The sequence below is a fragment of the Dendropsophus ebraccatus genome, chromosome 2 (assembly GCF_027789765.1).
Source record: "Dendropsophus ebraccatus isolate aDenEbr1 chromosome 2, aDenEbr1.pat, whole genome shotgun sequence".
NCBI classification, from domain to species: domain Eukaryota; kingdom Metazoa; phylum Chordata; class Amphibia; order Anura; family Hylidae; genus Dendropsophus; species Dendropsophus ebraccatus.
The window spans coordinates 145,381,155-145,406,377 of record NC_091455.1 but is presented as its reverse complement, the minus strand read 5'-3'; the positions used below and the strand labels follow the sequence as shown (position 1 = coordinate 145,406,377).

Genomic DNA, 25,223 nt, shown 5'->3' with positions numbered 1-25,223 from the left:
TGTTAAGCCCTCTATTGAATTTTGTAACATACTGCACAAGACAAATCCCCGCTGCCTGACATCCATTCATCATAGAGGGTGCTTACAAAAAAACAAAAAAAAAACCACTTTTATATTCTCTAAGCAAAACACTTTTTTTTTTTTTTAAATAATGCAATGTAATAGAACATTTTAAAAACAGTACAGGTTACATTTAGAAAATAAATCCCTTTAACTTGCTATCAAAGTATACAAAGATTATAATAATCTGGCCCTTTAAAAGACAAATCTATTAATCTGACTCCAACCATGTCAAAATTATATCACACCAAATAAATTATACTGGAACAAAACATATAATGTTTATCAAAAACTGGGGAAAAAGTTGAATACAATTTTTATATATATATATATATATATATATATATATATATATATATATATATATTTATTTCAGGAGTCTTTTAACCATCTAAAATCTTTTTAGACAACATAGATATTTAGTATATTATTTTAAATGTTACAAATTGTTGCCAATATATTTACACAAAGATGTAGGTAAAATAAAATTATGAAATCCTAAGGATAGCCCATTGATACAAAATCAAGGTCTGACCGTATGATGATCAGATGATTGAAGAGATTTTTAGGAACAGGAACACTATCAAACTGATGGCTTATCCTAAGTATAGGCTATCAATATACAAGTCTTGGAAACTATTAGGCTAGATTCACACGTAATGTTTCCGCAGCAGGTTTCACGCTGCGAGTTTACAGCGATACCTCTCCTGTCAGTGTCAATGTGATTATATACTCGCTGCAGGATTGTCATCCCGATGAGAGTATGTAAGTTCAGCCCCTGTTAACCCCCTGCCGCCGGGAAGATACCTGCTCAACGTTCCGGCCGCATTTGAGACTCCCGGAGGTCCCGCGGGGCCATGCATTGATTGGTTCAGATGCGGTCAGAGAGTAGAGCAGGTAAAGTATCTACCCGTTTCGGGGGGGGGGGGGGGGGGTCTGTTTAATGGGGGCGGCACTTAATTGCAGCGGGATGATAATCCTGGGGCAAATATGTAATCACATTGACACTGACAGGAGAGGTAACTGCTGCAACTTGCAGCATGAAATCCGCTGCGGATACCTTACATGTGAAATGTTTTTGTAATAGAGATGATACACTCAATGATACTTGCCGGCGGATTCCGCCGTCCGCCCAAAGAATTGACATGTCCGGAATCCACCTGAAGACCCTGTGCAGATTCTTTAGTCTGACTGTACCCTGAGTGTAATGGGTATTGGCCATCAGTGCAGACAGAATAGAAAAAAATGGCCATAGGCGTAAAAATAATTATTTACAACCGATTCTTATAGCACTGTGATCCTGTTCCTCGCAGATGGTTCAATACGTCAATAGTTTCCATTTAGTGACCGCAACGCTTTAAAGATTTACCTGGTCCCAATGACCAGGAGATGCATGGTGTACCTCCTCCTTGTTCCTGCAGCCTGCTAACTCACTCATGCCCTGGAAGGTGCCCAGCCAGAAAACCTGTACAGGAAATAGCACTCTGTATGAGTGTTATTTCTCGTAGAGGATTCCAGGTGATTCGTAAAAAACACTGTTTGGGATCAAAGTTACTGCTAAGTCTGCAGGAATGGTCATAAGAACAGAAGGACCTCTAAATTACATTAGACCAGATAAGTATAACTTTGTGTTAGGCATTTTTTTTAGGGGGGGGAGCTCAATTTTCAGCTTGTGTGTGATGGGTTATTTTGAAGGCCTTAACGTGTACCTGTCATTTCAAACTACTTTTAAGATATCAATAGTACAAGCAATTATAGGAAACTCCGTAATAGGTTTTGTTAGGCAAAAGAGCTTCTTTCTGTACTTTCCCCTCACTTCTTATCAGTGCAGTATCAAGACAAAGAGTAGAGGCTAAATTACAGAGAAGCAAAATGAAGACAGGTTTGCTGAGTGCATTATAACCTATGGAGGGGCTGAGGAAGATGAATGAGCAGGAAGAAGGGAGAACCAGCCTGTGCAGTTTCGACACTGTCTAGGCACAGAAAAAGCTGTATTCACAAGTCAGACTGCTTAGTGCTGGTTTGGGAACTTGTGAGGTAAGATTGCAGGATGCTGTGCTGGCTCCTATACTGCACACTGCATAGGCTGGTTGTCTCCTCTCCCAGAACACTCTTCCCCCTCCATAGACCGTAATGGACACAGTAAACCCATTTCACTATGCTTCTCTACAACAGCTAAGTAGTAAGAGGGGTGGTGGGAAAACAGCCTTGTGAGTATAGAAGGAGACTTTTTGCCCAATAAAACCTATTACAGTGGTTCTAATAATTGCTAGTACTATTGATTACTGCTAAGTTGTTTGAAATGGCAGTTACACTTTACCTTTATCAGTATGTGCATATTGTTAAAAAAAAAAAAACATTACTGTAACAATACCAAAAATAAGAAAATAACACAATATAGAGGCCATATCTTGCCAAATGTTTAGAACATCTGCATTTCTGGTTTCTTTCTAAAAGTGACAACAGGAAATGGTAGCTGTTATGGCTCCCATAGGGGGGCATCACCTATTTTTCCCTACACTTTTGAATAGATATAATCTGCAGTGATGAAGTTCAGAGTAAAGCATCAATGCAGATTTACACAGATATCTGCAAATAAAAGGCGTTCGTTCCTAAATGAGCTTGATATCCTGGTTTTCATTTCTGGGCGTAAAAAAAAATGACTCAAGGATCTATATTCACTGGTGATTTTTTTATTTTGAGTTTAAATCTTTGTAAAAATGCCTAAACAAGGATTCACTTTACCATAATAAATAGCAACATGGATGCATATATGAAGTTTTTTTTTTGTAAACCGTGTTATTCAGATCATGGTTCTGATTTCAATTCAAATAAATTATGCTTTAAAGCCTCAAGGAACATAAAAGGTTGCTTTACATTTGCCTGTTCTGGATTTGTGGCTGAAGAAAACCATCAGTCTCCATGTCATCCCTTATTCATATGATGCATCAAAGCTATTACTTCAGTCAGAAGAACCCCTTAAAGGAGCGGTCTGAATTTCAAAATCCATTAGAATATATAAAGTCTCAATGTTTCTAGTTTTCCTAACATTATTTTATACATCAAGGTGTTTGCAATGTCAACAACACTGTTCTGGTAGAGAGGGATTATAATTAACTGCATATAAGAATTCTCTACATAAATCGTCTTCTATACTGAGAGAGAACATACTTAAAGTGACACTGTCACCCCCTATTAGCATTTTGACTGCTCTCCACAGGTGTAAAGGGTAAATGTTACAGCTTTCATTACTTATTTTATATCATACCTCATGGTGCTTGTTCTGGTAAAAAGTCGTTTTTATCACCTGTGGATTGGTGTATGTGGGCGGGGCCTAGAAGCCTATATCGCTCCGCCCCTAGCGCCACTTATCCCTGCCCCCACCCGTGACATTGCCGCAAAGGCCCCGCTCCCTCAGCGGCCATTGGAAGGGCCAGCCTAAAGCTCTAGGCCCCACCCCCCTAGATTGTCTTACACCAATGGCGGCTGAGGGGGCCTATGCGATGATGACGTTGCAGATGAGGGCGGGGCTAAGTGGTGCTAGGGGCGGAGCAACGTGGCACATAGGTCGCGAGGTCCCGCCCACATATACCAATCCACTGATGATAAAAACGACTTTTTACCAGAACAAGCACAATGAGGTGTGATATAAAATAAGTAATGAAAGCTGTAACATTTACATCACACCTCATTGTGCTTGTTCTGGTAAAAAGTCGTTTTTATCATCAGTGGATTGGTATATGTGGGCGGGACCTCGCGACCTATGTGCCACGTTGCTCCGCCCCTAGCACCACTTAGCCCCGCCCTCATCTGCGACGTCATCATCGCATAGGCCCCCTCAGCCGCCATTGGTGTAAGACAATCTAGGGGGGTGGGGCCTAGAGCTTTAGGCTGGCCCTTCCAATGGCCGCTGAGGGAGCGGGGCTTTTGCGGCAATGTCACGGGTGGGGGCAGGGATAAGTGGCGCTAGGGGCGGAGCGATATAGGCTTCTAGGCCCCGCCCACATACACCAATCCACAGGTGATAAAAACGACTTTTTACCAGAACAAGCACCATGAGGTATGATATAAAATAAGTAATGAAAGCTGTAACATTTACCCTTTACACCTGTGGAGAGCAGTCAAAATGCAAAAAGGGGATGACAGTGTCACTTTAACATACGTGGCAAAAAACTAATATGAATGAAAATCACCAACATTCTCTAAAGAACTAACACCTACTAACATTTATAACTGGTCTTAGGGTCACTACTTACAGTCACTAGAGCTTTTTACTAATGGATTTACATTTTATCTGTGGAATGAAATAAACAGCAACAATTTTTTTTACGGAATTGGAGCTTGCTGTGGATAATTTCTTTCCTTATCCTGTTTATGCTATTGATTCAGACAGTTTCTATATGTCTTTTTTTCTTGCAAGGCATAACAAAGTACTTAAAAGGGTGCGTTTGGTGAATAAAACCAATTTACATGCCCAATCAGGGAATTCTACAATAAAAGAGGGAGAGAATACTTCCAGGATCGCCATCTATTCGCCAGTCTAGTCAAAAGCAGACAACCCTGATATTTAAATTGAAAGAAGTCCTGCAAAAAAAATAAAAATAAATAAATAAAATCACCTGCAGACGGGGAGGTGCAGGGACATAATGTATACTTACCCATCACCATGTGTCCACAATGCTGCCTTACTGCTCTCTGACAGCCACTGGTCTCCTGCGGCATCACGACCCAGCTGATGGATTGCCAGCTCAGCCAACCAGTGATTGGGGTGGGAGTCCGCTGCAGTCACTGACTGGCTGAGCAGGCAATCCATCAGCTGTGTCATGATGTTGCACCAGCAGGAGCCAGTGCCGTGACATACCAGGAAGCAAAGAGAGGTGTCAGAGAGCGGCGTTGCCTGCAGGTGATTTTTTATTTTTGGGGACTTCTTTTTTAACACTGTTCACAGGTGAGACCACTTTAATTAAACCAAACACTCTTGATCTGCATTTAGCAAAGCAGAAAGGTATAAATAATGGGGCAGATTTACTAATGTAATGCAATGCAATGCAATGTGCCCCTTGTTTGAAAAGGGGTGTTTTGGCATATAAATCTGGTGTAAAGTAAGCAAACCAATAATTGCTCTAAGCTTGCAATAATATGGACCATATCCTTTTCTGAGCTATGTGGTTTGCAGCTTTTCAATCTGCTTAGAACTTGTGATCTTACTGCAACAGTTAGTAAATATGGTAATTCAGCATTTAAGCCCTATTTAATTGCTAATGCCACAGATAGATCCATGTAGGACACTGGTAAATCTGTGATCTCAGACCAACAATGGTAAAGATGCTCTATACACAGTTGAAACATTTTCTCACTTAAGTTTTATTTTACATCTAATAAAAGATTCTAAGCAAATGGCAACTTTAATATGTATGTATGCTTGAACTTATGTCAAATTCTAGTAACAAGAATGTTTAAGCTGGGTCCAATATGATTAATAGTTTTACAGATAAAAAGTGATCTTAGACCAATCAATGTCATCTTCACAAATTTATCTGTGACATATGAGGAGATCATTTTTGCAGAATGTGCCCCGCAAACTTCTGTTTTTTTTTTTTTTAACAGGATGAAAGTGGTCAGTGACAGCAGTCCTCAAGTAACCCTGTCCTGCACTCTACAATGTGTCAGCTATATATACTTCTCAATATTGATGGTGACAATACTGCTCATCAGGAAGTCAATGGCCCTCTACCTACAAGTAATGATTAAGTGGTAACATTTATTGATTGCTCTATTTATAAATTAGGATTTGGGTAAAAACAAATATCTATTTCTATTCCATGCAACAACAATCTCTGAATGGTGTATTTCCATTCAATTTCCTAAGGAAGAAAGAGAAAAATATACCCACAGAAAAAAACAAAAAAACAACCCCCCTCCCCCACCACCACAGGTAGTGACATTTCTCTATCATACTGCAAAAAGTACAAAAATCATGCTGACTATTCTAAACATGGCTGGAATATGACAACAAACTACCCCTGGCTTTAACAATCTAAGTACCCACTTTACTATAATCATACCCTGTGCCGCCTAATGAAGCACAGCATGTACACAATGCAAGTACCACAGGCTGAGAACCAAGGTCCTAAATATACAACCACATGGGCTACACCACATCTCACCATGGCTATGCCACATAAAGTCAAATTACCTACAGGTCGCAACTGTGTAAGGCCTTTTTTTTTCTTTTACATAAAACTAAGTACTTAGTTTAACTTTGCCTTTACTTCAAGTTTACATGAAAATCATACAGATATAGCGGGGACTTATCATAATTAGGCTGGGTTCACACTGCGTTTTTGCAATCCGTTTAACAGATCAGTTTTTTATAACGGACAAAAAAAATAGTGTCAGCAATGTTTTTGTGTCCGTCAAAAAAAAAAAAAAAAAAAAAAAAAAAAAAAAAGGATCCGTTTTGATCCGTTTCTTTTTTATAATGGAAGTCAATGGAAAAACGGATCAAAACGGATGCACACAACTGCATTCGTTTTTGCAATCCGTTTTTCATCCGTTTTTTTTTTTCAAAAAATGGATGAAAAAAAAACGGATTGCAAAAACGCAGTGTGAACCCAGCCTTAGTGCAATAAAACAGTTCCAGAAGACAACCACATTCCAGCTTTCATTTTTCAAAGGCCTTAAAAAAACCCTGTTCCTTTGCAGAAGTTTGGATAAATACCCCCATAGTCTACAAATAGATGCATTTTATGTGAATTTAAATAACCACTGTAGCTGTATACTTAAACCTAAAGCAGACCATCCGGAAAATAAATAGTAATAATAATAATCAAGACAATAAAGACCACAAAACATTTCTGATATCTTACTTGAATTTAAAGGCCTGGAACTGGATTGTATAGCTTAGAAAATGCATATTCAAATATTCCATTCCACAGTATTCTGAGTTATTTTACATTACAATATCTCAGCATAATACTATGACATTAAAATGTCTTTAAATGTCATGTACAGTAATAGGTCACTAAGTTTCTACATATTTATTAGGTCTACTTTAATCTTATACAATACATTATACGGTAAGAATTACTTCTCTAACTCACATGAGCTGCATTTATTAACAGATCAACTACAGTATCTCTGTGAATTTTAGAAATTAAATTAAAAGTAAAGTAAAGGACATTTATGTGATTTCACAATGAACAGTTTGAAAGATTAAAGCAAGTTTCTAATTGCTTATTATAACTAGCATCACATTTGGAAATCCACGATGTGCCTTATGAATGTCCCAGAACACATGAAAGTAGCACGATCTAAGGCACCATGGTTAATATGTAATAAGGAATCATCCGGTATTTAGGTTGGGACCATGGGCAGCATGGAACATAGGCTCCCTTATTACAACAAACTGATTTACTCTGAAATGCTGCATTGTTTCAGAAAAATCTAAGTTTTAGAATTGGCTAGGAACAAGGCTTCAAGTCACCAGGCTGGTCCTAGCCAACTTCTCCCTGCTCAACTGACAATCTCTTCCTATTTGTGTATAGGGAGAGGCATCTCAATCAAGCCTGGTGGGGCAAGGGGATGTTGTCCGAGATCGCCCTGGTGATGCGATGCCCCATTCCCTGATAGTTTTTAAATTATTCCTCTCCGATATGTAAACCTTCGTTCAATATAGTAAAGGAGCCTGCCCATTTCAAACTGCCCGAAACTCCAGACAGGATTCCTTTTAAGAACACAAGTAAACAATCAATGTGTTATATCAGGTATACTTTGTTTTTTATAACAAATGTATTGTAATGGGGTCCCAATAGCACATGCAGCTTAAAGTAATACTGTTACCTCCACCCTCCCCCTCCCCCTCCTCTATGTGCGGTTCTTAACACCATCCACTAGATTAGATGCTGCACATTCAATATATACCTGTATAACACCTATTACCATCTAAAGACCCCTAAGAAAAAAGGCCACAATCCCAATGCAAGTAATATGTACTACAAACAAAAAAACATGCATTTATAAAATGCTTTTATTGTTCACAAAAAGATAAAAAGAACCCCAGTCATGGGTCTATAAGGTGCAAACTATAACACATGACACAACATCATTTCTAACTAGACATATAAACCCCACATACAGCAAAAGAGAGCACCTCAGGATCAAACCCTGAGCACAGGAATAATAATACTGTAATGCAGTATTCCCCACTGGGACCCAAACGACATAAAAAGAAAAACGTACACAAAAATAACATGCAAAAGTGCCAATATGTCCAAGAGTGTTACACAGTAAGGCCCCGTTCCCACTGAGCAAAGCTAGCGGAATTCCGCGACGGAATTGTCCGCCGCGGAATGCCGTTAGCCTCCCGCTCATAATGGGACTCTATGGGAGGCGCGCGCTCCTGCCCTGTCCGCGCTGAAGAATGAACATGTTCATTCTTCAGCGCGTATAGAGCAGCAGCGCGCGCCTCCCATAGAGTCCCATTATGAGCGGGAGGCTAACGGCATTCCGCGGCGGACAATTCCGTCGCGGAATTCCGCTAGCTTTGCTCAGTGGGAACGGGGCCTAATGCTAAAAAGTTCAGGAAAGAGAATACAGTACTTGCAAAGCAAAATACATAGTACAATTACCGCTACACCCAATATGGCTACAGATGTACAAAAGTATAATAAGCAGGGGATCGAGGGCCTCAAAACCCCTGCCTATTATACTATTGTACATCTGTAGTTGTATTGCGTGTAGCGGTAATTATTATTTTTTATGTCCTTTGGGTCCCAGAGGGGGAATACTGCATTACATTATTACTGTGGTCAGGGTTTGATTCCGGGGTGCTCTTTTTTGCTGTATGTGGGGTTTAGGTGTCATGGTAGTAATGTTATTGTGTCATGTGTTAAATGTTGCACCTTATAGACCCATAATTCTGTTTTTTTTTTGTTTTTTTTAAATCATTTTGTTTTTACCTGTATAACGCTTGTCTGGGTCGTCTCTCTTCTCTAAAATTGCCTAATTTTATTGGTTGACAGTGTTACCTATGCGGGTCTTCAAGGCAGTTGGTTCCCTTGCCTTATAGGGACAGTGTCACCTAGACGGGTCTTGACAGCAGTTGGGTCCCCTCACCTATAGAGGAGAGGGGGCCCAATGGCTGTCAAGCCTGCCTAGGTGACACTGTCCATATAGGGGAAGGGGCCCAACTGCCGTGAAGCTCCGCATAGATCACACTGTCAACCGATAAAATTAAGCAATTTTAAAGCAGAAAGAAGACACTGACAAGTTTTATACAGTATATATTGAATGTGCAGCATCTAAGCTTGTGGATGGTGTGGAGAACATGCACATAGATTAAGGGGGGTTGTGACAATGAGATGTTAAAGAAGTTTGAAAAACATGGCCTCTCCTTCAGAAACAGCACCAGTCTTGTCTCCAGTTAGGGTGGGGTTTTGCAACTCATTTCCATTGAAGTGATTGGAGTTTAACTGCAAACCACACCTGAACTGGAGACAAGAGTTGTGCTGTTTCTGGCATGCTTTTCTAACACTGGGTAACCCCTATAGTTTAAATATAATACTGTGCTAATGTCAGATAAAAATATAAAGCTTTTCATGTGTGCACAGACTGACATTTAGGTTAGATTAAAAATATGGTCGTGTTTTTGTACCTATTTTTCCATTATATTTGGCTTTTATTTTTACTGTGTATGAAGATAGCCCCAAGGACAAATACGTAAATTTTCTTATTTTACATTTCTCATATACACTAAAGAAAGGACCTTCTATAATTTATATTTCGTAGCTCCCCTTTAAGTAGTTTAAGACATTTCAGTCAGCAAAATATGCTAGAACACCTGACCAACCTTGATGGCTAAATCACAAATTCATTGGTCAAAGAGTAAAAAGATATTACTGTTGTACGATTTAGTTTGCAGGTGCAGCAGAAAACAGAACATCTAACAAATAAAAACACTGCTAAAACTACTTCTGAGCAAATATGGTTAGCGATGGGTGTTTTCTAGTACCTCAGACATATAATATGAAATGTAACAGCTTGCTGCTCACTGGTTTTTGTCAATAAGCTCAAGTAAATTGGAATGTTAAATTAAACAGAGAACATAAAATGTAATATAATACTGAATTAGCCACTTTTTAAAATGATATAAAAACTATGAAGAGAAAAAAAATCCATAATACCTATAAATGGTGATTTCTCCACAAAGTTCCAATATACAATGGTTATAATGAATGTGACCTTGGAGAAAATAAGTATGATCAGAGGGGTTTGTAGAAAAAGTGGGCATACCTGGCAAAGCCCCAAATTACTCATAATGTGAGGTATACTGCACTAAAACTGGCCCTGAAGGTTGCATTCCTTTTTAGAACTGTAGTCAACACCACTTTCCCATGGGACCAATCATAAAATACAATCAGCACAAGTCAATTTAAAAATTGTAATATAACAAAACAAACCAACATAGAACAGTGCTGAGCATAACACCTATTATTATTATTACATAAATATACATATTCCATATTCTCTTTGGTGCATGACTGTAAAAATAAAAGAAACTTCTGCCAAATGAAAGCATTTTAAGGCAGTTTTTGTAGGTCTTGCGTTCTACTCATTCATTTGCAACTTTAGCAACGCTAAACAAAATGATTGCAGCTTTCCATAGAAGAATGTAAAGTATTTTTTTCACTTTTCTTAGCAATAAAGATTTGCATAGCATTGTGTATGTTACAAAATCTCAGACTACAAACATCTGTAAAACCAGGTCATACCGGAATTAAAAACACATTTATCTGATATGAAATGGGATTATTTTTAATTTAAGTGTTAACTTTTAAAACTTTGTAAACATTATTTTCAAATACAGTAAAAAAGTGTGGCAGGGATTCCTTGGCCAAAATAGAACATAAGGGGGTCTTCCCAACATTAGATGGATCCTCTATGTCCCAGATTTCTGACATGGTACAACCAGTTCTGAAAAATAAATAAATATCATCAATAATTATACATCACCATGAAATACTCATAAACCCTCACCCCCGAGAGAATAGGCAAAATATATTTAACGAATATAGGCCCAGATGTATAAATGTGTCTTTGCCAGAATTCAGGCTAAAAAAAGTGGCACACAAGACTTTCTCCACACTTGTTATGCATTTTAGACATTTTTTCCACCACTTTCAGATGCAGTTCCACCTGGTACGAAAAGGGGCATGACTAAGTGTGGCCTAAATACCCCCTAAAATGAACCTGAATCTGGCTTAAAATTCTGCTGCACTTCAAGCAAAGTAATAGCTGGTGTAAATTAAGACTAGACAGTCTTTAACCACTTCAGGTCAGCAATCTGTATATATCTATATCATAAAAATGAAAGTCTGTCTGTCTGTCTGTCCCGTATAGACTTCCAAATGCCTGAACCGTTTGACCCCAAATTTGGCCCACAGATACATTGGGTACCCGGGAAGGTTATTGCGAAGGTCCCGTCCCCGCCAGATATACAGGAGGGGAGGGGGAGGGGGAAGAGCGGCGCCCCATAGAGATGAATGGGAAAATCTCCTCACTGCACACAGGTGATATAAATAGCTGCATGTCTCCAGCAGTAAACGGCAGTTGGGAGCCTTAGCAACCAATAGGATTACTACTTTCATTTTCACAGGGAGCAATGGTTGCTAGGGAAGCTGCCTCACAACATCCACAGTAATAACTGGTAGACTCCATCTAAACAGTACATGTATATACAGGGACCCCTACCCCATCTATACAGTACATGTATACAGGGACCCTACCCCATCTATACAGTATATGTATACAGGACCCCTTACTAAACAGGACCCTTACTAAACCTGAAGACGCCCCATCCTCACTCACCAATTAGCATCAGGATAGGTAGGTAATAGCTCCACACGTCACATTTAACACCGCAACACCAAGCCTGACCAATACCTCCATACTGTGACTGGATAACACTACCATACCTGTTTAATACCGCCATACTGTGACTGGATAACGCTGTCATACCAGATCTGACCAATACCGCCAAACTGTGACTGGGTAACACTGTCATAACACACCTGACCAATACCACCATACTATGACTGGAAAAAACTGCTATACCAGACCTGACCAATACCGCCAAACTGTAACTGGATAACACCGCCACACCAGGCCTGACCAATACCACCTTACTGTGACTGGAAAACACTGTCATACCAGACCTGACCAATACCGCCATACTATGACTGGATAACACTGCCATACCAGACCTGACCAATACCGCCATACTGTGACTGGAGAACAGTGCCATACCAGACCTGTTCAATACCGCCATACTGTGACTGGATAACACCGCCATACCAGACCTGACCAATACCGATACACTGTGACTGAATAACACTGCCATACCAGACCTGACCAATACCGCCATACTGTGACTGGATAACACCTCTATACCAGAACTGACCAATACCGCCATACCCCTCTCGAAAAGACACCAGATTTTCTGGCAAGTCTGAACAGGAGGGTACTGCCCCTCTGCAAGGTGCTACCCTACGCACCAGACAATGGGTGCCTAATGGTAAATACGACCCTGCAGGTATACAGGACCCCAAAACGACACACTACAGGTGCACGGGACCTCCACCAACTATATACTACAGGTATACAGGACCCCAAAACTATACACTTCAGGTATACAGGACCTCCACCAACTATATACTTCAGCTATACAGGACCTCCACCAACTTTATATTACAGGTATATAAGACCCCCAACTATACACTACAGGTATACAGGACCTCCACCAACTCTATACTAGTTATACAGGACCCTCAAACTATGCACTACAGGTATACAGGACCCCCGAACTATATACTAGAGGTATACAAGACCTTCACCAATTATACACTACAGGTATCCAGGACCCTCAAACTATAAATTACAGGTATACAAGACCTCCACCAACTATACATTACAGGTATACAGCACCAACTAAATACTACAGGTATACAGGACCCCCGAACGATACAGTACAGGTATACAGGACCTTCACCAACTACACACTGCAGGTATACAGGACCTCCCTTAACTATACAATACAGGTATACAGCCCCCCCAACTACACACTACAGGTATACAGGGCCCCCCCAACTATACACTATAGGTATACAGCCCCCACAACTATGCACTACAGATATGCAAGACCCCTAAAAACTATACACTGTGGTTATACAGAACCCCTCCAACTATGAACTACAGGTATACACTAATTCCACTGATTAACTCAGATGAAACAATACCTTTAGCTTGGCCTCCTGGGCACCTTAGAACAAATCTAATTAACACACTGACACTTTGTACCCGGGCAGCGCCGGGTACATTTTCTAGTATATATATGATCCACATACCCCACGCAGAAGGAATGTATATCTACGTTCCTGACTGTGAGGGGCTGCAAATGTATGTGGGCCCGCTGCAGTGAGAAGGGTCCTGCACACATCAATGTTCTGGGAGCCCAGCATAATTAACCCCTTAAACACCACGATCTATAGCGATTGCGGCGTTTAAGGTACTCAGAGACAGGACAAGCTCCTGTCTCCAAACATATTACTACTTATACTAATGGATTTTAATTTGGCAATGCATCTGTTTTGTGACAAGATCCATAAAAATACATTGACAACTAACTGCCCACTTACTCGTTCTGGGCTGATATTATAGGGAACAATATGGATATGAAATATGGAGAGCTAAATATGTAGGGGTATGAATAATCAGTCCATATCCTGTATAGACCTGGCCATAGGCACTGCCATTTTTAAAAAGTTTTGAAATATACAAGGTGCGGGAAAATGCACTAAAACACAAGTGTATTCTCTCCCTATTCCATCCTCAGAAGATGGATCCTCAATAGTAAGCCTATGGAAACACTTGTTTGTTTCTACCTGCAAGTTCTAGTGATTGGTGGTCTGAACACCCATCAAAACATTTGACATATCCATAGAATACTATTTATATGAACAGATTACAAGATATACAAAATTGACCTTATAGCCTATTCTTTATTATAATTTTGAAACATATACGGCTCAAACTTCCCTGCTTGTTCTTTGTCTACAATATATTCATGGCTGACAAATATAAACAGCATACCTATAGGTGCCACACTGTTACCATACTTCTGTTGCCATTTACCCTTACAGGTATTAAAGGACAACTCCGGCCAAAACATATTTTTAAATATGTTATTACTTATGAAAAGTTAGACAAATTCCTAATGTACAATTATTATGGGAAATGCACATATACTGATATTTCCCTTAATTTAGTAGATGGAGTCTTCAAATTCTCTCAAAAACTGTGACGTCACAAATCAGTTGTATTTCATATGGAGTGTCCAGCAGGGGGCACACTATATATAGAAGTGAATGAGTACCATTGACTTCTATATAAAGTGTGCCCCCTGCTGGACACTCTGGATTCAATGGATGTCTATGTAACTAACACATGTCTATGTATGCACACATATACAATGTACTACTCTTTCGATCATCTGCTCATAGTATAAGCAGATGATGGGGAAGTAGTACCAGGGCCATCCCAATCACCAAACAGCCCCCACATATACACTTAACTACTGCTCCAATTATCTGCTCATAGTATGAGAAGATGATGAGGAAGTAGTACCAGGGCTATTCCCATCACATGCAGCCTCCTCGCCGATGCTGCTGAGCGGCATAGTATGAGCGATGATAAGTGGAGTAGTACAGTGTATATGTGGCTATTTGGTGATTGGGGATGGCCCTGGTTCTACTCCCCCATCATCTGTTCATACTATGAGCAGATGATGGGAGGAGTAGTACAGAGTATATGTGTGCATACATAGACGTGCTACATAGACAGCCATTGAATCCATAGAGTGACGTCATGGTTTTTGAGAGAGTTTGAAGCCTTTATCATTTACCAAATTAAGGGAAATAGCAGTATATGTGCATTACCCATAATTAATGTACATTAGGAATTTGTCTAACTTTCCATAAGTAATAACATATTAAAAAATACTTTTGGCCAAACTTCTTCTTTAAAGAGTCACTGTCGTATTTATTTTTTTTTTTGCAGAAATCAATAGTCCAGGCGATTTTAAGAAACTTTGTAATTGGGTTTATTAGCCAAATCTGCAATTATCTGCATGTAAAAAGCCTTTTCCCAGGTCCCCCCCTCCTTCCTCTTTTTCATCCACTCTGAAAAATCTGAAAATTGTGACTTGTTGCAGGAGACGTACCCTGTCTGTTCTAGGGAGAGGGGAGGGGGGAGGAGGAAGGAGGGAGTTAGCCGGCAGCAGAAAGCAGATAACAGAGGATTACAGGCACAGAGCTGGGTGACAGCTGTAATCCGAGCTCAGACAGGTCACTGGTGACTGTCACAGGAGATATCCCGTGAGGGATTTGTAGATTAACTCTTTGTTGTCCTGTTTTGGTCTTTTCTTTAGCTCTCTCCATAGGAGAACAATGAAGACAGGGGGGAGAGCTTCAAACTGATTTTTCATGATAAAAATGCATTTTTCGGATAATAAACCCAATTACAAAGTTTCTTACAATCGCCTGGACTATTGATTTCTGCAAAAAAAAAATTCACGACAGTGACACTTTAAGGAAACAGGATGGAACAGTTTGCTTGGCCATTTCTGCAATCACAATGATTTGTGCCCACTGCAGATTAAATAGGGTCAAGGAGGCCCTTTTAGAGACGGGTGTGTATTGAAGACATATTACATGATATTTCCAAATACTTACTTTGTTCTCCTTGTGCACCATGCATCTTCCAGGATAAAATACTGAACACCCATGTCAACCAGGCGCTTCTTTACTTCTTTAGCTGGTTTACGACTATACATGGAGTACACCATTTTTGTTCTTGCTCTGAAAATAAATGAACATAAAGGGCACAGAAAATTATATACTGAGGTAGAACATTATAAGGCTGGGTTCACACTACGTATATTTCAGTCGGTATTGTGGTCCTCATATTGCAACCAAAACCAGGAGTGGATTAAAAACACAGAAAGGATCTTGTTGAAATTGAGTGGATGGCCGCCATTTAATGGCAAATATTTGCTGTTATTTTAAAACAACGGCTGCTGTACTGAAATAATAGGAGTTATTTACTGTTATATGGCAGCCATCCACTCAATTTTTTTAACATTGTGTGGACAGAGCCTTTCTGTGTTTTTAATCCACTCCTGGTTTTGGTTGCAATATGAGGACCACAATACTGACTGAAATATACGTAGTGTTAACCCAGCCTTAAACTGTATTTCAGTTTTGTGAGCTTTGTTCTACTGTAATTGGGCTAATATTCAACATGTCATGACAAAACATTCTAATCAGGTAGATTTTCCCTATTTTAGCTTAGCTTTAGCTATTTTGCAACTACACATACAACATGCTTAAAGCACAGGTCAAGAGGACATTGATCTACTCCAAAACAGAAAACCACATCCATGCTAGCATAAATAATAGCTGGCAAGGACAAAAGACTCATGCCCGCTAGGGGCACCTGCTTTAAAAAGACAAAGGAATATAATCAGGCTAAAGATAAAAAAAACTCCATAAGGGAGACAATAGAAAGTCTTCCAGTAATTGAACAGTTACTGTTAAAGAATAACTACAACAGAGCTATGATGGGGCAACAATAAGAGGTGTCCATGAGAGAATAAGAACAACTTGTCCTTGTGTATGCATAGAACAAAACATTGATGTCAGAGTATGTCACCAAAGTACTGATTTTCTTTACCTTTGGAGCAATCATTATATATTTATATGATAAATATATTCGGCACTCTGAAATTCTGTTTTTTTTCCCCAGTAAGCCTGGGTTCACACAGTTTTTTTTGCAGTCCTTTTCGCATTTTAATGCACACAAAAATGTGCTCAACCACATTTTCATTAATGCTTAACAAAAACAAAAAACTGATCTGTTTTTTTCATAATAATGAAAGTCAATGGAAAAATGGATCAAAACGGATTGCACACAGCTGTATCAATTTTTGCATCCATTTCTTTTCCCATAAAAAAGATCAGTTAAATGGACTGCAAAAACGCAGTATGAACCCAGCCTAATTTATTCACCCAGTATTCTCAATTTTATGTCTATATCTTAAAGGGGTTTTCCAATTTAGAGCGACTCTGTACCCACAATCTGCCCCCCCCCCCCCCCCAAACTACTTGTACCTTCGAATGGCTGCTTTTGATCCAAGATCTGTCCTGGGGTCTGTTCGGCAGGTGATGCAGTTATAGTCCTAAAAAAATTAAGGGTAGCTTCACACATACCGGATCCGCAGCGGATTTCACGCTGCGAGTCCGCTGCCTCTATGGGACCCGATCCCTTTAACCCCCCCCCCCGCCGCCGGACACCCGCAGCCCCGGACATACATTATCTGTTCGTCGATGCGGCTGTGTGTGACGCTCCCAGCTCCCCTCGCTCCCCATCAGCCAGTCAGGCAGCACTGATTGGCTGATGGAGAGCGAGGGGAGCTGGGAGCGTCACACACAGCCGCGGCGCCGAGCAGGTAATGTATGCTCGGGGCCAGGGCTGCGGGTGGCTGGGGTTTTAAAGGGGCCGGGTCCCATACACGCAGCGTGAAATCCGCTGCGGATCCAGTACATGTAAAGCTACTCTTAAGAGTAGCTTCACACGCACCGTATCGCAGCGGATTTTCTGCTGCAGATTTGACCCTCTTCATCATTAGGAATGCTCTAGCCAGGTATTCTCCTATTCCTCTGCAGTGAACACTGCACAGGTGCCTTAACGATCCAGCCCATGTGCAGTGTTCACACAGCTGATGAATAGGAGAATACCTGCCTGGGGCATTCCTAATGATGAAGAGGGCGGGGAGGAGGGACAGAGAGGTTGTGCCAGCCTAATGCACAGACACTCCAGGCCACGCCAGTTTGGCACAGGGCTGCAAGTTTAAAAGTTGTTTTTAGGACAATAACTGCATCACCTGCCAAATGGACCGCAGGACAGATCTTTTATTAAAATCAGCTATTTGAAGATGCAAGCGGTTTGGCGGGGTCCAGAGTCACTTTAACCTTACTTGTATTAGATCTCTGAGCCCCCTCAGGATCTCTACATCAGCATGTAATTCATTCCATGAGGGTGTTTAAAACCAATATTCATAACTATTCATGATTTCATCATTCTTTCTACCAGTCCCTTCCTCTTAGGTTTTGACACCTTATTCAATGCTATATATGGATGGAGAGAAAGGTTGCCCAGGTAATGATTCACAAAAATCAGAACTAGCCAAATGTTTTGTAAACTATCAGGGCAACCTTGCCTCTGTAAAATGGCATTGAAAAAGTGCCAAAATCTAAAAGGGGCGGTGTTTGGCAGCATTCTGGATAACTGCTTCTAAACACCAGGTACCTTCATTGACTGAATTACAGGAATGTTTAAATATATATATATATATATATATATATATATATATATATATATATACATATACATACACACACACACACACACATTATATATATATATATATATATATATATATATATATATATATATATATATATATATATATATATATATATATATATATATATATATATAATCTGGAGTCATAGCTTTTATTCTTGTGTTCACACACGTGTTCACACATGTTTTCATTTTTCCCAAAAATTATGAATTTGCCTATCACACTGCTGTAGACTCCATAGCTTCAGTGTGAATTAGCCCCACCCCCTAGCAGCATCCCATATCATTACCATTAAAACAAGTTATGGCTCAGTGCCAAGCCGTGTTTCCAATACACTACATCAATTAAACTCTGCAGAGAATAAGGGGTTAATAGCAATGGGGATGCTACATTCATGTCTTTTCTGCAATGTTGAACTCTGACCTGAGCTGTGCACAGCGCAGGCGTAAAAGTGGGGAGGGCAGGAGGGCATGATAATCTTGTAGGGGGAATATGGGTATGTTGCTAGTACTGCTTGAACTGTTTCCTGGTGTGTGTGTTTTTTTTTTATTTAGCAAAAAGAAAAGAATCCAGATTTAAAATTGAGAATCGTCTGGAATGTTAAAAAGAATCTGTACTGTTTCGTCTAATTGAAAATGCTCTTGGTACCGACTTTACAGTTAAAACAACTCTTATTTATCCGGAGCCGGGCAGGATTTCTCCTCATAAGCGCTGTTTGAACTCTGCGTATGCGCCGTTGTGGTCCAGACCATTGCAGGTGCACTGATGGCTTATCCTTATTCTAAGCTACAGTGCCATCTTCCTCACCAGCTTTGCACTGCACAAATGACAGATCCTAAACGCTGGTGAAGCATAACAGCTACAACATGAAGTACTCCTTCAAAGCTTTGGAAAGGCATTGCAGGCCTAGTGCATGTACTCTCTAGGCTCTGCCTCTTTGACACTGCTCTGGCTCAATAAAAGAGCAGTTAAAAACACTTTTTAACCCTAAGGAGGGGCACCAGGAGCTATTTGAAACACACAGGGAAGGAACGTTACCAGTGCTTTGGGGGAGGGGGGTGGATGGCTACAGATTCACTTTAAAAATAAATTGAGATTTTTTTGGCCATATCGCCAAGCTCTAGTTCACACAGATTTTTTTTCTGCCTGTAACCAATTCTAACAATCCAGACCCTTTTTCTTGTTTAACTTCTTTTTTTTTTAATTCTTTGGCCAAAAATTTTTTGTATTTTACTCAGATTTTTATCAGATGTCATCTAATGCCTCTTATTATTGGTTGCAAGAACTTTAAAAGGGTTTTTATGATACTGTACAGTGTATGCTGTCACTGTCTGAAACACATAAGTGTAAACATTTTATGTACACCCTGTCTCTGCATACACATTTTTTTTTTAAACAAAAATATGCATGTTATGGAAAGTGTGGGATTCCAGTCCTGATCTTTGAAGTTAAAGGGGTTATTCAGTTATCCAAAAACATGTCCACTTTTGCCCCGCTCTTGCCTCCAGATTGGGTGGGGTTGGAAACTCAGTTCCATTGAAGTAAATAAAGCTTAATTGCAAACCACCTGACCTGGAGACAAGAGAGGGGCAAAAGTGGCCATGTTTTTGTAGCGCTGGATAAGCCCTTTAACACTGATTGAACCACAAAAACATTGACAAATAAACTTTATCAAAAGGTAATGGAAATGTTTCCTTCCATACACCATGGGTGAAGGTAGTCAAAAGCAATAACAGGGTACTAGCAGTAAAGGTGTAAAATATTGCCCTGTTTTCAGGCCACAACAGTTAAACTTTTGACTTCTGAATCGCATTGAAAAGCTGAAATGCACTGACAACATATAAAAAGTTTAGTTTCCTTTAAACATTTTAACCATAATTTTATCTCTCTCTCTCTCTCTCTCTCTATATATATATATATATATATATATATATATATATACACATACACTTTTCATTTTTTTTTTAATATATAGTCCAATTGCAGTATTTCTCCAAAAAGACCTGCCCCAAAAATACGACTTAGTGTCATTTTGCAGTTTTTTTTTAAGAGTAAGCTTTAAATATAAGCCCTACTCCAAAAATAAGCCCTAGTGATTAGCTCCCTGACACTGGGTGGCTGGGTACTAGACTTGTCATGCTCTACCCCCACCTGCTCAACACAAGCTGCAGGGGAGGTAAGATTGGTAAGAAGATGCACAGTAGATGACAGTGAATATGGGCAAACTACAGGGAGGGGGGTATGGGGACTACCTGCAGAGGGAAGGTGTATATAGTTATGAGGTAACAGCTACAAAGGGGTTCGGGAGGCATACAGTATGAGGGGGGAGTTGTTAAAATGTAATAATTGTAATAATTTGTGCTATCTACAGTATATCTTGCCCCAGGGGTAATATTTAAAGTAACTCACCGCAAACCTGCATCTTCGTAATGAGGGTGGTTAACAATGGGGCGTCCTGTTGACAATTTAACACTTGCCATAGTGGGCATTGCTCCAGCAAATACTGCATCTGGGTAACAGTAAATAAGCCATATAAAATATATACAGTTTTATGTTCTAGATAGTTCTACAAATTGTTAAATTTGTGTCAATGACACAGAAGTGTGCAATAGGGTGTAAATTGCTGGAGGTGACTGCAACATGGAAAGATTGGAGTTACTAGTGAGTGCTCTTGGTGCTGCAAGGTGTTAATCATATAAAAGTAGGGCTGGCCGATCAATCAAATTAATTTGATTCGCCTAGATTTTGAAAATAGATTTCAATCTCTTTAAAAATCGTATCGATTTTCAAGGAAAAAAAAAAAAAAAAAAATGCGCTCCGACCTGCAGGGGGAGCAGTGGCGCTCCAGGCAAGCTGCTTCTCCTGCAGGTTAGAGCAGGACCGCAAACTCACACACTCACCTACATGATCGCCGTCCGCCCGCACACAGAGCACCGCAGCTACCGCCTGTCCGCACCCGGAGCACCGCAGCCCCTGCCCGCCCGCATCTGGAGCCCTCGCCCGCACCTGGAGCACCACCGCCGCCGCCACATGCCCCCACCCGGAGCACCACTGTGCGTCCAGTGGGGCCATCTTTCTGGAAGACCTGTCATGTACGGTACAGCCTCCATACTGTACTGTGGGTGCTAGTCAGTGCAGTCAGTACTGCAATACTGCTCTACTACTACCCCCAATACTGCTCTATTACTACCCCCAATACTGCTCTACTACTGCCCCCAATACTGCTCCACTACTGCCCCCAATACTACTCTCCATACTGCTCTACTACTACCCCCAATACTGCTCCTAATACTGCTCTACTACTACCCTCAATACTACTCCCAAAACTGCTACTACATCCACTACTGCTACTCCCCTTATCTACTACTACACCCCTTGTCTTCTATGCTTCTACACCCCTTATCCACTATGCCTTTACTACTACACCCAGCATAAATTAAAAAAAAAAAAGATTTAAATCGAGAATTGAGAAAATAATTTAAAAAAAATCAAAATCGAGATTTTATTTTTTGGCCATATCACCCAGCCCTACTTGAGAAGATTAAAATAAAAAAAGAAGCCTGCAGCAACCATTCTGACAAATACCTCTGCTCAACAGCACTCTTGTCCATGTAATGTGTCTGCTACTTCTACTTATCTCCATTCACTGTAATTCTGCAATACCATCAGCCTATGCATGTCTTTGATAGTTTCAAAGTTAAAGGAGAAGTCCAGCAAAAATTTTAATTAAAGTATTGCCCCAGAAAAGTTATATAAATCACCAATATACACTTATTACGGGAAATGCTTATAAAGTGCTTTTTTCCCTGCACTTACAACTGCATCGAGGCTTCACTTCATGGATAAAATGGTGATGTCACGACCCGACTCCCAGAGATGAGCGGGCTGTGGCTGCTGGAGAGGATGATGGCAGAGGGACACTGAGGGACACAGGGCACTGGAGGAACACTGAGCATCCCTCTGCCATCATCCTCTCCAGCAGCCACAGCCCGCACAGCTCTGGGAGTCGGGTCGTGACATCACCATTTTATCCAGAAAGTGAAGCCTTGATGCAGTAGTAAGTGCACTTTATAAGCATTTCCCCTAATAAGTGTATATTGGTCATTTGTATAACTTTTGGGGGGCAATACAATACTTTAATAAAAAATTTTCACCACACTTCTCCTTTAAGAGGGAATATATTTAGAAAAAAACTTACTTGGTTTTGTACTAAATTTTATCCATTCCAACAGTTCTTCCTGCGCTATGTTGCTGAATTCTCCTTTTATGTTCAGCTGAGTTTGAATGTTGCTAATACCTTGTATACACATCAATATTACTATGATAAGTATAAACAGTGGGCGATTCAATCGGCTGAAGATCCACCCAAAGAGCTGCAATGTTAAAATGGAAAACATTACATTATATAGTATGCATGTTAGCTAGAAGGAGACAGAAACAAGATAACTGCAGGGTCAAAATACAGAGCATGAAAAAACTTGACATCACAAAGACCTATCAAAAGTTCTGATTGGTCACTGTTTGAATCTTTACACAAACACCATTTGCTAGAATGTGCAGGAAGAAGCACGTTACTGAACGCTTCTCTCCTTGACTGGATACCTTTTCCATCTGACTGCAGTTGACAGACGTATTAGAATGAATTTGGGGCCAGTCAACTGCAGCGACAGAGATTCCATTAAGCCAGATAGAAAGACTTCAAAAGGTTTTTTTCAAAATGACAGGGACACTTTAAATTGTAACTTTCATTTCTAAAAACTTCTGACATGTCATAGCGACATGTCAGAAGTTTGTATCGGTGGGGGTCCGGGTGCTGAGACCCCATACGATCACTAGAATGCAGGGGCAGAAGTGCTCAGCAGCGTGCACTCTGCCCTTTCATCTCTGCTATAACTGCATCTACTAAAAGTATAATGGAGCCTATGGAACTTAGAGGTTCCATAGGCTCCTATTATAATTCTGAGACTGCTCGTATTAGCAGTCTATAGAATTCATCTCCGTATATCAGAGATGAAGGGGCAGAGCATGCGCTCATGAGCACTTCTGCCCCTTTAGTCTGGTGATTGGTGGGCGTCTCCACACCTGGACCCCCACCGATATGCACTTCTAACACGTCACTATGAGAAGTCAGAAGTTTTTACAAATGATAGTTACACTTTAAAGCAGACCTGTCAGGGGAATAACAGGGGTGTAATTAAGCCCATAGCTAAATGTAACTAGTCATCAGGATTCTGGACATACCCCTGTCCTTTCCAGCATGTTGTTATTATATAAACAAGGCGCAAAAACAAAAGGTAGCTCCAGCCCATGTCCTTTTTATCTAGTGGCTGTCAGTGAAATAGGGTCATCAGAAGCAAGTGGATACAGAGGTAATGAGTAAGAGAACACAAGGCTGGACTTACCTGGGCTTTTACAATGGAGGGAAAAGAAGGACACTGCTGTAGTCCATTTGGCACACAACAATTGAGGGCTCAGGAGACAGAAACAAATTTAGGGTGGGTTCATACGTGCCGGATCATAGCGAGTTCCGCAGTAAAATCTGCGATTCCCAATACTCTTATTTTCTATGGATTTACATACTCGCAGGGGATTGTTACCATCCCCCTTAACCTGCTACGGCCCAGTGAATACTTTACCCGTCTGCACTTCTGCCTGCTTCCTGACATTCCGCTCAGCCACTCAGTGGTTTGGCAGGAAACGGATTGGCTGAGCTGAGGTAACATTTAGCATATAGGTCATTAGCAACATAAAACTTCTCACTAGGCTAGGGCTGTACAGTTCTTGCTAACTGCAGACACCGGTACATATTGTTCACTAACAATCACCCCACTAACAAGCAGACCACCGCGACTTTCACTGTTCAAACATATAGTTTTGGTGTTAACCATTTCATGTATAATTGTATATTACTGCAGACAAGGCCGGGTACATCCATGGCAGACCTGGAGGCCTTTACATGGCCCCAGGCTGCCATAGAGACCCACTAGCACCAGTACAATCCAGCATACACCTTACATGTCACAGCCACAAATTCGGCATGTGAGGGGTAATCTACAAGAAAAGAAGATTTTCTGTTTCTGGTCATACAGCAAGCTCCAACAGTCCCTGCTCGAAGGAATCACATTGCCTTATTATAGGTCCACTGTAAAAAAAACAGCAACATCTATTTGCCACTATGCATGTGACAAAGTACTACATTAGACCCATGCAACCAGAATTTTCTAAAAGCAAAAAAACGGTCTCCATTAAAATGACACTGCCACCCCTTTTCTGTATGAGGACTTATCTACACAGATGTAAAGCCTTAATTCGGCAGTTTTCATACCTTACTTTATTATAGATTTCTTGGTGCTAGGTTCAGAGAAAAATGAATAAAGGATAAAAGGAGGCACTCACCAGCAGACTCAGACTCAGACCATATTGGCTTTTATTGCTGTGCGCAGGGGGAGCGGGGGAGACAAGGTGGGTGACCGCAGTTTCGCGGCTTAATGCCGCTTTGACGAATCCTCATGTGACTGGTACGTCACCTCCGTTTATGTGTGCAACTTTATCAAACAATGTGAGTGACAAACAAACAAACACCAATTAAAATAAAGTACAAATTACACTGGCTAGCATATTCGGATATAGGGATTCATGCAATATTCACAACACTACGAGTATTAAGACCCAGGGCGCCAAG

At 40.5% G+C, this 25,223-nt stretch overlaps 1 protein-coding gene across 2 annotated transcripts in view; it reads right to left on the bottom strand.

The window, feature by feature from the left end:
• Nucleotides 1–10,199: 10,199 nt before the first annotated feature.
• DPY19L1 (dpy-19 like C-mannosyltransferase 1) overlaps nt 10,200–25,223 on the bottom strand; it is a 147,705-nt gene continuing 132,681 nt past the window's right edge. For both annotated transcript variants that reach the window (XM_069960354.1, XM_069960353.1), the window contains exons 20-23: nt 22,740–22,914; nt 20,951–21,050; nt 15,849–15,974; nt 10,200–11,034 (exon numbers count right to left, since the gene is read on the bottom strand). In XM_069960354.1, the coding sequence (XP_069816455.1) occupies nt 10,881–11,034; nt 15,849–15,974; nt 20,951–21,050; nt 22,740–22,914 (555 nt within the window). In that variant the 3' untranslated portion in view covers nt 10,200–10,880. The remainder of the gene's footprint in view (nt 11,035–15,848; nt 15,975–20,950; nt 21,051–22,739; nt 22,915–25,223) is intronic.